The following is a 15,152-nucleotide window of genomic DNA, read 5'->3' on the forward strand; positions in this document are numbered from 1 at the left end:
ACTGTGATTCTTCTCTCCTCTGTCCCTAGTCTCCTTGTTCTGTGGATGGGCTCCAGTCTGAGGTCTCCGGGAGACTTGGGAGAGACTTATTGACCAGCTGGCTGATATAGTCTGGCCCTGGCTGGGGTGCCAGGATCTGAAAGAGGAGGGGATGCTAGAATGTCCCTTTGCAGCAGCTGAAGAAGGTTCAATGATGCCAGCACCACCTTAGTCCTCCAACATGGGCCAAGGAACACTAATGTTCCTGATTATCCAGCCCACCAGCACCACCTATGACCTGGATGGCAAGCTTCTAGAAGCTGGGCTCCAAGAGACAGGAAAGGAATCACCCGCGCCTGGGTCCTACAGCCCTCTGGCTTCTACCCCTGAGCTTTCTTGGGCAGGAGAGTGACCTGGCTGGCAGGCGGGTAGTTTGTTTCTGACTCACACTCCCCTCTTGGCTTCCAGGAGGCCTGGTCCAGGTCCTCCTCAGTGTGACTCGTCCTGGGATCAGGTTCTTGTGGTTGCTCTGTTCTGGAGGGACAGCCATTCATCATCTTGCCTCTGGGAATCCCGGCACACCTCTCAGACATGCTCAAACAGAGAGGCTGCCAAACCTGCGCCGGGTCACACAGCAGGTGTGTGGCGAGGCTGGGACACACACGGTCTCACGCCCCCGGTGGGTGGGAATGCAGGCCAAGCCCTTGTGTAACTAGCATCGGGACCTGAGTTCTGTGAGCAGCTCCACAGTGAAGGCTCACTGAGGCCCTGGTCCCGCCCTCGTCCCGCCCTCGTCCCGCCCTGGCCCTCCGGCATGTGCCAGACTCCCCCACCCCCAGCAGCAGGTGCCTCCAAACCTCTGTGCTGGGCCGGGAGGGGGAAGGGGGGTACCGGCCGCAAAGCCTTGTCTCACGGGGAAAGTAGAAAGAGACCATCAACTGCATCTCTCAGCCCATGACGAGTGAAGATGAGGGGAGTCATGTGGGCCCCCAAACCCGGCTCTGCGACGTCTCTGACACGCCAATCCAATTTCTGGAAATCTCCAAAATGTTCCAAACAATATGCAGCTGATTTAATTTTAAAAATTAAAAAACTAAAGGAAACTAAGTTGAGGAATGTTGGGTGGAGGCGGGGGAGGGGGGAGGGTGTCGTGGAATAAAGCCAAAGATGAGAGTCTTAGGAAAACACGAGGCTTTCACTCCCCTGGGTGGATTTGTGGGTGGAGAGGGTCAAACTATGCCACGGGTCGGGATGTGTAGGAGCCCAGGTGCTGATGTCGGCCCTGCCCTGGTCTTGTCGCTGGTCCTGAGAGTCAGGGCTCCTCGGCAAGCCCGGGGTGCAGCCGGTGAGGTAGGAGACCCGAGCTAGAAAGTTTGGCTCACACCCCCCAGGCAGCACTGCCCCACATAATTACATAAACTGCGCATCACTCAAGATGCTCATCGCGCCTCTGACACATTTCGGGCTGGGAGCCATCATCCCCACCTCCCCTCGACTCAGGGGCCTGGCCCATGACTCACATGCCTCCACCCCTCCCAGGTGAGACCGCTCCTCAAATAGAGGTCCAGCTTTGGTGAACTTGGGAATTGCTCTTGGAAGGACCCTACTGGGCACAACGAACGCTCCTCCAGCCCAAGGCTCAGAATCAGCCCCAAGTTCAGACGCACACAGCACACCCCTGCAGCCATGCCCGCGCCCACACGGCACCACTCTCCCCGGGGGACGCCCGCGGCCCGTGACTGCCCTCTCTCCTTTCTGCTGCGCCGCACCAAGCCCAGCGGACTGACGACTTACGGCCTCCTGGCCTCCCTCAATACCCACTGCCCTCCCTTGGTTCTGCAAGTGGCATCCAACTGTTTCCTGTGCTTGAGCACGGAGGTGGGGTGCCCGAGAGCTGCCTGTCTTCCTTGCCTGAGGAGTTTGCTCATTAACTTGAGTTACTCTCATGTTGGCGTTCCTGGCAGCGAAGGGAAACACAAGGCCGGTTTCCAGAGAGCTTTCCCGGTGGTGGCCCCAGCTCTGAGGAAGCTTGGTCAAGGCCGCCTCCCACCTGCCTCTGTGGCCCCTCCTCACCCCTCCAGGATCCCAGTCAGGTCTCCCCACAGGGCTGAGGGCAGCCCCTCTCCTCACTTCCTGGGCTCAAGCTAGTCAGGGCAAATGGGAGCTATTTGGCCCAAGTGCTGAGATGACCGAGTGGGGAAGGGAGGGCGGAAGAGGGGCGGGAGGTGTCTCCCCAACTCACACCACACATCCTCCTGCTCTCCTGCCACCAGCAAGGGGGAGGCAGGGCCACCTTACTCGCCGAGGTCCCAGATTTACAAATATGAGGGAGTTAATGCGGGGGGGGGGGGGGCGCCTGGGTGGCTCAGTTGGTTGAGTGTCGACTCTTGATTTTGGCTCAGGTCATGATCTCATGGTTTGTGAGTTCGAGGTCGGAGCCTGCTAGGGATTCTCTCTCTCCTTCCCTCTGCCCCTCCCTGCTCATGCTCTCTCTCTCTCTCTCTCTCAAAATAAACAAATAAACATTAAAAAAAAAAAAAGAAGGGAGTTAATGGGAGGCCTGTGAGGTTGCGGGGAGGGTTCTCTCAGGATTTGGGGGAGGCTGATGCCCCAGTGAGAATGTTTTCACTGACCAGAAGTCCTCACTGAGGATTCTGCACTTGTATCAAGAAGCTTTTCCTAGGACAAGCACACGGGCACCTTTGTTGGCTCCAGAGCTCTCAGTGAAGGCGAATTTGACCACTGGACTCAGCCTTCAAGGTCACTGGCAGGAGGGCTGTGCGCAGTGGAGAAGTTCATTAAGCGTTTTCTAAGCAGAGAAAAGGCATGGGGGGAAGGGGGTGGGGGAGGGGAACCGAAGCAACATTAAAATGGTTTCAATAATTTGGTTACTCTGGGTGCAAGGCTTCTGGCCTCATTATTCTGACGACTATCTCCTTCCGCGGGACTTTTCAGGGACCGGGGTGTGCCTTCCCCCACCCCCTCTGCCTCCTGCCCTAACACACAGTAATCTCGTTACCTTGAGCCAAATGTCTCACAAGCTTTGCCTGTTTACCTTTCACAACAACTGGATGACTGACGTGGTACTTGTTTTGCATACATTTTGCATAAAAGGAAACCGAAGCTCGGAGCAACAGACGCCACACAGTCAGTACCAGGCACAGCCAGGGCTCAGTGGGGGCCGGCCCCGCACGGCCCACCTGCCAGGGCCCAACCTGCTCAGGGGATGGGAGAAAGAGGAAACATTTATCACCCGTGAACAAATGGCTTTCTTCCAGAATCCAGCTCTCTGCATCCCTCAGGCATGTAGCAGGCCAGGACGTCTGGGTCTGATACATCTGCTTTCGGGAAAACTGCTAGCCTACTACGTGCCGAGCTCTGCAGGAGAGCGTCAGAGGCTTTCAGCCCGCGCTCCCCGTCCTTGGTCCCAGGCGGGTGGCGCTTGCAATACTGAATCAGACGTATATTTAAGCATCACAGACACCAGTGTCTTCAAATTGTTCCGCGATAAATCCTTTGTCCCGTGGACTTCTGGGGTAAGGCCAAATTAAACTGCTGCCAGGTAGGGCTCATTCCCTATAAATCAGTGGGAATGTGGTCACACGAATTTTAAATATCAGATTAAAATCAAATTAGTGGGAAAATTTGGAACAAATTGCCTTCAAGTACAGTGAATGAGTCTATTTTTAAAATGTTGCCGCACCAGGCAAAAGAGTGAAGCAAACACATTTCCTAACAGCGAGTCGACACCGTGATGGGAGTGATTTGTCATGCTTAGTCACTGTAATTGCTGCAGCAAAACTGAGGAATCAAATAAAACGTGTTTGCAAATTGTAAATCACTCCGGGAGGCTACTTCAGACGGGTCCTAACCTGATGTTGAAGGTCACAGCACCTCCCTCTGGGGCAGGCAGACATCTCTCTGACACCACCTTGTCCCTATTCCCCGGGCAGGGGCTGCGCCTTGGGTCCAGCCGAGACCATCGCCCAATGTGCTGGAGAGAAGGGCCGCCATAAATCAGCTGTATGTCCTCACCAGCATGGGTTCCTGGGGGGCACCCAGAGAGCGCTTGGGCTGGCTCCAGAGGGAGGTGGGGGGGCTCCCTGAGGCCTCCACGGCTGGGCCGGGAAGGGACAAAGGCCGCTCGAGGAGAGCCTTTCTTTCTGGTGAGAGGTTGGCGGCTATTTGCCAAGGAGGAGAAATATCTTCAGATCTAGAAGGCTTGGGACAGGCTGTGATGGCTCCCTTCAGGCCGTCTGGGTCACTGGGTGACATGCTCTGGCCCTAGACCACCATGTTTGGCCACTGGTGTTCCCATCCTCAGACCAAAGTCCCTCAATATTGACTTTGCCAGTCATCCTGGAGTGGGGACATAAGGGGAGATGCAGAGAAACCCTCTTTGCTCCCCGTGCATCTGAGCAGCTCCGGCAGCCCTGGGACATATTGCCCTGCCTCTCCCCAACCCTCTCCTCTCTTCCAGAAAGCTGACCATCTCTTGGGGGCTGGCTAGTCCCTGCTTCTGGGGCTAAACTAACCACACAGAAGTGCTGAGGATTACCTAGAATCGGATAGTTTACCTTTTTTAGGCCTCTCGTTGCCTCCCATAATGGTGAATCCTGGTTCCTCAAGCCACCCAGTGGACTCTTGAATGGAAAGGAGGGGTGAGGATGTTTGTTAAAGAAGGAGAGAGGTGAGTTGCAGAGAGATCCGTGCATTCAGACGCATGTGTTAAAGACGGGCTGCGGGCCAAACACGGGCCAAATTCAGCAGGAAGCCAAGAGAGGCAGGATCCCAGGCAAGTTCATGTAATTTGGTTTCAGGAGTTCATGGTGACCTTGGAGAGAACAGTTTCCCCGGAGGGTGAGGGTGATGGTGAAGGTAGAGGGTGGGGACAGGGAAGATGAAGGTCAGAGAATGGCTCTCTGGGTATGTAAAAACCACAAAGGACTTTTTTTTTTTTTTTTGGTAAAATTTTTTTTTTAACGTTTTATTTATTTTTGAGACAGAGAGAGACAGAGCATGAACGGGGGAGGGGCCGAGAGAGAGGGAGACACAGAATCGGAAGCAGGCTCCAGGCTCCGAGCCATCAGCCCAGAGCCCGACGCGGGGCTCGAACTCCCTGACCGCGAGATCGTGACCTGGGCTGAAGTCGGATGCTTAACCGACTGCGCCACCCAGGCGCCCCCCCCCCCCCCTTTTTTTTTTTTTTTTAACAAACCAATTTCCATCCCAACTTGATGGGTGTAAGAAAACTACCTCTTTAAGCCCACCTCAGGTGGGCCTCCAACTATGGTCTGGAAAATGGGGATAAGGAAAGGTCCTACTTCTTGGTTCTGCCTAGAAAAGTCTTCAGAACAGCAGAAGATTCTTTTCCTGTGGTCTTTGCCCAGCCCCTCTGGGCTTCTCATGGCAGCCAGGCAGTGTGAACCCCTGTGCCCTGCTCCCCTATCAGTCATGCCTGCTTCTGAGAGCTTAGCTACTCTTCTTGCCCCAAGTGCCCACCCTCTCTGAAATCAAAGGGGAGCTCCCGGGGCTTAGGCCCCACGGGGTTCCCGACACAACCTTCTGCTGTTGTCAGGCGTGGGCAGTGGGCTTGGGCGCAGTGAATAAAGAGAAAGGGCATCTTTGGAAGCTGTCACGCACGGAGTCCTGCTCCTAGTGGGTGGGGCCAGAAGGCTAGAAAAATAATAAATAAAAACAAAAGTGAAGGGAAGCAAAGCTCTTGGGTGCCAGAATGGGGCTGGCTGAGGCTGTGGCTGCCTGAGTAATGGGTTCCACATTTGTCTGGCTCTGTCTGCAGCGACCAGGATTGAGGATGCACAGTGGGCCTTGCAGGGGGCTGGAGGGGATAGCCCAGCTGTGGCCAGATCTAGGCATGCCCTTGTGATGGCCCCATCCCGGGCTGGCCACGACGTGGCTGAAGCATTGCTGCGAGCTCACGCTCTTGAACCCCGGCCTCCTTCCTACCCCGCCTGCAGCTCCTGGGTCCCTGCCGGCCTGCACAGATTGTTCGCGTTATTAATGCCGTTTTCCCAGAGATTCCATCTGGCTTTTTAATTGCTCTGGGATGGGGCTAGGATGCTTTGATAGTGAATTGGTATCTTTCCTATGTCTCTGCTTACGTCAAATGCTCCATCCACAGAGAGGGATTGGGGGAGGGGAGGGGGGGGGCGCGTCAAGAGAAGGGAGATAGCATAATCTCTCACAGAGACCAGAAAGATCTTTCAAAGGTGCTAGCGGTTTAGTTCTATTTAAGGAAAAGAAGAGAAAGCCCTTCCCCCACCCACCAGCATAGGAACTAAACGGACGCAATAGCGCCACCTCCACCACCAGCGCCGCCGTCCAGGCAAGGGACCCTACCCCGTGTGTGCAGAAAGTCTGCTGAGGAGCAACCTCGGGGTTTCTCCTCTCCCTTGACCGGCCTCCCTCTTTCTCTCCCCCCCGGCCCCCCTCTCCTCCCATGAAATCAGCAGCGTCTAGAGGAGGCCTGGCAGGTTTGTGCCTGGGAAGGAGGGGGCGGAAGACCTGGGAGGGGCAGACACTCCTCACCAGTCCGAGTGGCTCATCACAGGTGTCAGGGCCAAACCCCACGTTCACAAATTCCCAGGAGATCCAGGAGATAAGGGTGACATCCACGACAGCCAGAGCTAAACCATTGGGAGGCATCTGGCAGCAAAGAAGGTGTGCCTCCCTCTCTCCCTTCTACCTTTGCTTCCTCCCTGGAGGCTGGTTCCCCTGAACAGTGCTCTCAAGGGGCCACCAGGCTCAGACGGCCCACTGAGGGGTGAGGCCCCTGCTACCTCTCGTGAAAAAGTACAAGGCAGGGGCATCTAGGTGTGTTGGATTGGGTCCATGACCAGGTCTTAGATCAAACTGCTGCCTCCAGGAAGCCTTCCCTGGTGGCCTCTGTTCACACTGTGAGCTTCTCTTTATTGCACTTGTCACCCTGAAAACCCATCTTGGCGCCACAAACTGTGAGCTCTGGAGAGCAGGAGCCAAGTCCTCCTGTTCCCAGCTGGGTGACCCATCCTCGGCCCAGGCTCTGGCACACAGCGGGCATCCAGTAATACTTGGGGTGTGTTCAGTGCCAGGCTCTTGGAGTGGCTCTTCAGGAAGGCTGCAGTCAGGAGGGGAACCATGGGGGCCCTGCAGGAAGCAGTGGGTGGCAAAGAGCAGCTCTTCCCCAGGCGCCTCTCTGGCCAGGCCCAGAGTGCATGCTGGGCAAGTTTACCCCACACCACCCCCTCCCCTTGGCTGGCTGCTCTGTCTCCCGGGGGGCCCCACTGGGGGCCCCACTGGCCCCATTCCTTTCCTCGGGTTAGCTTTGGTTGGATCCGTCCTGTCCCAGCAAAGTCTGCCCTGGACCTCAGGATCTACAGTGGGAGGGGTGCCCTTTAGTAGACTGACAGCTTTGAAAGAGGAAACCCCGGGATATGGGGCAGGGAGAGGGGACAGGGAGGAGAGAGGGCAGGAGGGGTGTCCCTCCCCTGCTCATCCTGGGATCTGTTCTGGGGGCAAAGGGGGAGGCTGAGGTTTGGCCCCCTCAAACAAGAAAAACTGGAATTAGCACTGAACTCGGAGAGGGTTTGCTGGGGCCTAGCAAGCTGTGGCCTGCCCTAGGCCTCTAGGCGGGCGGCCGGGCTCTGCCTCCTTGGTTCCCAGGGCGGTGGGGCAGGCAGCCGCCTCCACACTGGGCTCGTGGCCTTTTCTCTGCCAAGGGCGGCCATGGGCGAGGAGGCGGCAAGACACAGGACAGAGAGGGCGGGGGCTGGGGCCGGAAGGGGGCAAATCACCCCTGTTAACCACGCAGGCAGGTAAAGCTGGAGCTCTCGGAATTTAAAGAGAGTGTGTAATTTCTTGAAACTGTCCCAGCCCGCATCGGCATACATGGTGAGCTGCTCCAGTGAACCCTCTTGGGGTGAAAACAGAAGGTAAAGAGGGTTTGCCTTTTACCCTCAGCGAGAGTAAACTCTGAAAGCTGTGGCTGCCTTCTGTGCTACTTCCTGCCAGGCCCTGTTCTAGCAGGCGTGAGGGTGGGCCCTCCTTCTGTTGGCTGTTACTGCTGCTAAGGGGGTGCCAGGGTGCCTGTCCTCACAGGGCAGCGGTCTGAGTAGGGAACTGGGTCCAGGATGGGCACGGTGGGGGGAGGGTGGACACTGGGGCTGGCTCTTTGCCAGGTGGTGTGGGTGAGGGACCACACAGCCACTGCAGGGATGGCGTGGGCCCCCTCCCTGGGGTGGGTTGGGGCAGGGCAGGTATGGAAGAAGGGATGGAGGGGTGCTCGGCCTTCAGGCTGCCCTTCAGGGCCCTGCCGGGGTAGACTGCAGCCTCGTGACCCAGAGCAAGTGGGGAGGGGTAGAGGGGCCTACCCCTCGAGGCCTCTCCCTGCCTTCCCAGGGTCCTGCTGGTGGGCTAGGGCAGGCCAGGCATGAACAAGGCTGCTATAGAGCTAGGGCAGCAGGTGATCGAGAAGCAAATGTGGCCAGAGGACCCCTGGAGCCTGGAGCTACTGGGCCAGGCCTATTCAAGTCCCACAGAGCCTGTGGCAACTTCGGGCAGAAGGACCCTTCTCTGAGCCCCTCTGCTCCTCCCAGGGGCTGATCAGAGGCCACACCAAGGCCCTATGACCTCCCCCTCAACCTCTCCCCGCCAGCCCCCAGGGGACTCTCTCTTCAGGCTTTGGGCTTTCTCGGCTTGGAGTCTATCCTCCTTCTGCCCTTTGTTTGCCTCGGTTGGGAGAAGTCACCCCCTTAATGTAAAGAAGGGCTCAGGATGGGAGAGCTAATGAAAGGCAGGATCTCAGCCAGAGAATATGCCGTGATTATTTACAAATGTGACCTGGCCCACAGAAAACCTTGGAAGTAGCTTTTCTGGTTTTAAAAAGACACCAACATTTACTTTGATATGTTTATATTATAGATATAATACATAAAACATCTAGCATGAAACTCTGCGTTCTCCCCAAAGAAGAGAACCAAGCTGTCCTTCCCTGCTCCCAGCCCCGCCGATCTGTGCATGCTGGCTGGAGGCCGCCTCCCTCCAGACCAGGAGCCAGGGCCTCTGGTGGGGGCAAGCCTGTGGGCAGCCCAGGCCAGAGGGGAGTGAGGCCCATAGCCTCACACCCCCTTCATCACCCCCCCCCCCCCCCGGGAAAGAGGAAGCCCACCTCACCTCTTTGGTTCCCTTGGGAGCAAAAGCAATCCCAAAAACCAAAAGGAAAGAGAGCCGCAGACCCTCCCTGCAGCTGCTGACAAAGAGTCTCATTTTGGCAAGTATCTGAGCAAAACCAAAACAAAACAAAAACCAAATAAAATGGTGGTTTAGCATAGACGTGCACATTCACATTGCTCAAGGCACCGCTGGGACACAGAGAGGCCAGATACAAGTGTTGATATCGGCTGATAAAGCAAAATATTTGGAAAGCTTCTCATAACTTCGGTCCCTCTGGGATGGACAGATTGTGCTTCATGTTTGTATGCAATGCTGGCAACATACAGTACAAGGCTGATGGTCCCAGTGTCCCTTCACCCCACCCCCACCCCCGACCAGATCTCTGGGTTTCCCTCTTCCACCAGGCCACCACTCCCATGAACACATGTCCTTACAGCTCACCCATGACCTAGCTTTCTGATCTGACTGGGGGCAGGGGGCTCCCACTGGTCACCTGGTGACCCCCCATCTCAGTGGGTTCTGCCCAGGGAAGCCCAGCCTGTCACAGGCTGGGAGATTAGAGGCAAGGAACTAGGGACCCTCCACCTTCATGTAGGACTAAGGGAACAACGTTCCAAGTCCCTGTATCTCCTCCCCTCCGAGGACAGGCATTGAGGAGCGGCTAGGGCTGGCTTGTTGGGATCCCTGCTCCCTGAACCTTTCTCCTGCCATAGGCCGCACATTGCCTTCTCTCATGGAGGCCTGCAGCCTCAGGAATGAGGCAGGAACCCTCCAAATAAAATGACAAGGCACGTATTTGCTCCACCTACTCGGTAGGAATCGGAGCGGTGAGTTTGCGTTTCCAAGGCACAAGGTTATTCCTTAATACTGGAGCTGCCGGGCTTCCGGCTGAGCCCCATGGCACTTCTCCTCTCCGGCAGGGAGAAACCACTGCCTGACCCCTCATCTTAGACGCACCGAATCTGGCGCAGAGGAAGGCAAGGGGCGCGCGCGGCAGGCCAGGCTTTCTGGCGGCACCGTAATCTCCTAGTCCCGGCCTGCGCCGCTGGGGCAGTCTTGAGATCCGGAGACCCGAAACCACTCCCTGGGTCCCAGCCAGCGGCCGGCCCAGGGCGGTCCCGCCGCCCCGCGTCTCACGCGCAGTTGCCCATGGCCTTGACCAGGGAGCTCTCGGGCAGCTGGCGGAAGATGCCCCGCAGCGTGTCCAGTTCGCGGCTCAGTTGTTCCACCCGCTTGCGCAGGCGGTCATTGTCACTGGTCAGCTCCAGCACCTTCTGCTGTGTCTCCACGTTGCGCTGCTTGGCCTTGTCCCGGCTCTTGCGCACCGCGATGTTGTTGCGCTCGCGCCGCACCCGGTACTCGTTGCTGTTCTTGTCCACCGACTTCTTGACTTTGCCCGCGCCGCCGCCGCCGCCGCCGCCGCCCGCGCGGAGGTCGGGGTGCGCGGCCGCCAGCCCCTTGAGCGCGCCGCCGGGGCCTGGCAAGCCAGCGGCACCGAGAGCCGGTGCTGGGTGAGGGCTGGGCACGGGCGTGGGCGGCGGCGTGGGGTGGCCGGGCTGCAGGTGCATGGTGGTCTGGCCGCAGTGCGCGATCTGGAACTGCAGGTGAGGGGCGGCCAGGTGCGCGGGCGGTGGGTGCGGGTGCTGCGGCGGCGGCGGCGGCGGCGGCTGGTAGGGGAAGAGGCCGGCCAGCGCCAGCTGCTTCGCCTCGTCCTCCTCGCGCGGCTCCTGCTTGATCACCAGCGGCCGCAACGCCGGCGCCCCGACGCGCTCGTACAGGGGCTCCAGCCTGCCGTCCAGGTAGCCGGCCGCGGCGCAGCCGTAGCCAGGAGGAGGGCCGTGCGTCCCTCCCGGCATCGCGGCGCCGCCGGGCCCCCCGGGGGCGCCCGTGTAGTCAAAGTCACCGCCGCCGGCTCCTGCGGGGGCCGCAGCCGCCTTGGCCTTCTCCTGCTGCCGGCTGTGCTGGAACAGGTCGGCCAGGAACTCGTCGTTGAAGGCGGCCGGGTCGATGTAGGCGCTGATGTCGATGGACGTCTCGTGTTCGCAGATGCCGCCCAGCGGCTCTGGGGCGGCAGGTGGGGCGGGGGGCTGCGCGGAGCCCGCGCCCCGGGGAAAGCCGAAGGCGGCGCTGCTGGGCGCGTGCGGGGGACTCTGGAGGTGGCTGCTCATCGGGGGCCGCGGCTCCGCCTCGTAGAAGTCGGCCGACTCCATGGGGGAGCTACAGTCCTCCCGGCATGGCGAGCCTCGGCGGCCTCCAGCCTGCGCGGGGCGCCTATGCTGCTGCCGACCACCCGGAGCCCCGACTCCCTCGCGCCCGCGCAGCTCCCGGTCGCTAATGGCCAGGCGCGCTCGGGACCCGCATTTATACCAGGGCGGCCTTCGCCCTCTAGTGTCCGACGGCGGAGCGGCGCCTCCTGGGTCTTAGCGCCTGCCTTCCGGAGGGGGCGGTGAGTGGGGCCAGAGCGCAGCGCCGGCCAGGAGAGGCCCCGGCTCAACGCCCACTAACCCCCTGCCCCGCCAGCCGAACCCGGACGCGCGCATGATGCCCCACCCTGGGCCGAGTTGTCGCCCCCGCACGCACGTGGTCGGTGACGGGGCCCCCTCCTCTAGCTTCCCCGAGGCACCCACTTGCAGCCAACGGTCGGGGAGCCCGGGAGCACCGAGACGCTGCGCGGAGGAGGGGGGTGGGCTGGTGGAGGGCCACTCTTGGTCTCTGAGTTACTGTGGCGCGGACTCGCTTTAAAAGCTAGAAATCGTCCTTTTCGGGGCCGGAGTCTCGGCTAGGCTGCGGCGTGGAGAAGGGGCCGGGGGTGGGGGGTAGGGAACAGCTTGGGACGTACTGGCCCAGCGCATACAGCTGCATGGAGAGGCGGAGGGCAGCGTCCTGGAGCGTGGTGATTTTGTGTCTCTATCTCTGATCTCCTGATGACCCCACCGATTCCACGCCGAAATACCTCTCCCCCGCTCCGTCTCTCGAAGCCCTCTGGGGTCCCAAGGGCTCTACAGCGCCGGGCACTAGGACCCCGCGGGGAGCGGAGGGAATGGGAGGCGGCTGCGGCCGCAAAGCCTGGAGGACCCGGCCGGTCCATCCGCTTGGGCTTGGAAAACTTTTTCTTTTTAATTACTTCTCCTAGCCGGAGCGCTAGGGTTGCTAGGCGCGGGGCTGGCGCTGCTACCCGGCTCTCGGCCGCCAATTTTTTTTTTTTTTTTCCTGCGGGACGGGCCGAGCTGGATTCCAGGGCTGGGGTACCGGGGCGAGGTGGGGCGCATAGAGGGAGGCGGAGAATTTGACTCCGGGACCGGGATCCCAAATCGGGATAAGAATCCACTGCAGCGTACCCCTTCCCATTCGGGTGGGCTCCAGGGCCGGAGCGGGAGTGTCAAAGGAGCCGGGGCCTCGGGAATCTTGGCGTCCGAGAGTCCCATCACCTACCGGGAAAACCCTGCCGAGTGGTACGCAGGGCGCTGTGTTCCGGGGATCTTGGGGAACAAGGCGGCCAGGCCCCGGTGCCCCTTGGGCGCCTCCTCCGCATTCACTGCAGCCGAAGGAAGGGGTTTAAGGCAGCGCGTCTTCCAGCCACGTGGCGCCTCGCTGGTTCTATACCGGGATCGCCGGCGGGCCAGGGGCGCAGCCGGACTGCACTGGGAGCCTCCTGGGCCGGCAGTTCGCTCCTGCCTCTACCCCCCACCGCCCCTTAAGATTGTGCGCTGGAGCCCGACACCGTCTGGGTGTTGGTCGGAGGTGTCCCTGTTTGAGAAAAGCGGGGCTGCGCAGGTCAAGACCCCCTCGCAGACGGCGGCCTTCCAGAGCCTGGCAAGGCGCCAGAGCCCTCCCCGGAGCCCTCAAGGAGGCGCCCCACAAAAGCACAGCCGGCCCCGGGAGGCCAAGCTTCCACTGTGGTCACTGTAAAGAAGCAGCTTCGTCTGGGGAACACATACTGTGCTTTAATCAAGTTCCTATTCAACATATTCCCAATGATTAATGGCCCAACTGCTTCATTTTTTTGGTCCAGGGCTCATACACAAGATATTTTAAGCTTTTGGCCTGGGAGTAAAAGTAAATATATTAAATAAATAACCTCTGTGAGCCCGGAGCAGCTCTCTGGGCCAGAGGCAGGACCCATTTCTGCACCAGGCCCCTGAGGAGACCTGGAAGAAACCTGAACACATGCAGTGAGATTTTCAGGTTTTTTTTTTTTTTTTTCTGCAGTGAGTGCTAAAAATAACAGCCGGTGGCAGGGTAGCAGCAAAGCACAAGCTCCTGAGAGTGTCCTGTTCCTAGCATGGACACCTGGTCTACTGCGCAGGGTTGCTGTTTCCAGCACAGGCAGCAAGAATGTGACCTCTTAGGATGGGAGGAAACCACAGAGGCTTTCTGGACAGCAGAGGAATAAGGCCTGATCGATAAGGGCGTGTAGGGGTAACGGGGGCACCAAGCGGGGCCCACATCCAGTGCCACGGGTCCTCACAGCGGAACCAGAATTCTCCCCAGGAGGCCTGCTCTGTGCAAGGTGCTCAGGGCCCCTGGATGAGTGAGAGGCGGCTCCCGCCCTCTCAGAGCTCTGGGCAGGAGATAGGTCGGCTCACAAGGTCTGCTCGGAGACAGTGGCCTTCCCACAGGACAGGTGACTCCAAAACCTCCCCTGGTTGGGGAGGGAAAGGGACACCCTCCCCTGGTGAATACGGGGCTCAAAGAGAAGCAGCAGCCACCTTTGTCTGGGGAGGTATTCTGGGCTAAATTGTGACCCCCCCCCCCATTCATATGTCGAAGCCCTATCCCCAGTATGACTGTATTCTGAGATGCAGTTTTTAGGAGGTAATAAGATTAAATGAAGTAAGGTTGGGGTTCTAATTTGATAGGCCTTATAAGAAAAGAAGGAAATCTCTCTCTCTCTCTCTGTCCCTTCCTGCCTCCCTTCCTCCCTCTGCCATGTGAGGACACAGAGAGAAGGCAGAGTGTGCAGGCCCGGAAGAGAGCTCTCACCAGAGTCCAACCATGCTAGCTAGCATCCTTGTCTGCAGCTTCCAGTCTCCAGAACTGTGAGAATATGAATGGCTGTTGTTTAAGCCACACAGTCTATGGTATTTTGTTATGGCACTTGTCTTACGAGCCAAGACAGGTGGTGAGAGAGGGTTTCATGCAGGAGTAGACCTTTGAGCTGCACCTTGAAGGATGAGCAGGAATTTGCTGGAAGGATGGGCAGACGGAACGGCAGGTGCAAAGGTGGAGAGGCTGCGAGTGAGTGCCTGGCATGTTCTGATAACAAAGGACAAGATGTGTGGCGGGCTGGAGTGCAGGGATTGCTGGGGAGGGGCCTAGATAAGGCTGGATCCACAGACAGGGCTGGGTTCATGGCCAAGGCCACTCCCAGTGAAGGAGAGAGCCATCTCAAAGGCTTTGGCTGTCCAGCTTTCAGCAGGCAAGCACTGTGATCCAATTTGAGTTCCTGAAAGGGCACTGTGGTAGAGGCTGGGCAGGGGAGGGTGGACCAGATGAAAAGCGATGGAGACCTGAGGCCCCAGGTGGGGGTGGAGGACAGGGATGGATTTGAATGTCAGGACTTGGGGTCTGGGTGGGGGCTGAATGCCTGGCTTTTGTCTGGGGGTACCATCCGCCGACATACGTAGCACAGAGAAAATAGAGGATCTCCTCCAAGCCCCTTGGGGTCAGCTGCAGGACACCCGCCTGCCCGCTTTGTGGCTCTGGAGAAAAGGGCAGTCGGCCAGGAACAGCCGCCAGGACCTACCTGCCATATTTTAGTTTTCCCTTTGAGGTCTAAGAGAACATCTAGGGGATGGAAGGAAGCGATTCGGGGGCAGGTAGTGGTCTGTGGGTCTGCGGTGCAGGAGTGTCCCGGAGCTGTCCAAGCCCTGATGCAAGAATTGGCTCTAGGTCCTGGGTGAGACCCCAGGGTTGTGGAACCACTTTCCATGGGAGGTGCCCACAGCTGGCAGGGGGTTGTGGCCTGATAGGATGCGTGGGCAGTCAGCATTTGGCTGGAC

At 58.7% G+C, this 15,152-nt stretch overlaps 1 protein-coding gene across 1 annotated transcript; it reads right to left on the bottom strand.

Moving 5' to 3' along the window:
• Positions 1-8,872: 8,872 nt before the first annotated feature.
• Positions 8,873-11,496, bottom strand: CEBPA (CCAAT enhancer binding protein alpha). The gene has a single exon (XM_086689596.1). The coding sequence runs from the start codon at positions 11,358-11,360 to the stop codon at positions 10,284-10,286; it is 1,077 nt and encodes a 358-aa protein (XP_086545722.1). The 5' UTR covers positions 11,361-11,496; the 3' UTR covers positions 8,873-10,283.
• Positions 11,497-15,152: the final 3,656 nt, after the last annotated feature.

Source organism: Puma concolor, chromosome E2 (assembly GCF_028749965.1).
Source record: "Puma concolor isolate L17-30 chromosome E2, mPumCon1.1.hap2, whole genome shotgun sequence".
Classification (NCBI taxonomy): domain Eukaryota; kingdom Metazoa; phylum Chordata; class Mammalia; order Carnivora; family Felidae; genus Puma; species Puma concolor.

Coding starts and splice junctions, on each gene's coding strand:
- CEBPA (XM_086689596.1), bottom strand. CDS start 11,360: ATGGAGTCGGCCGACTTCTACGAGGCGGAGCCGCGGCCCCCGATGAGC.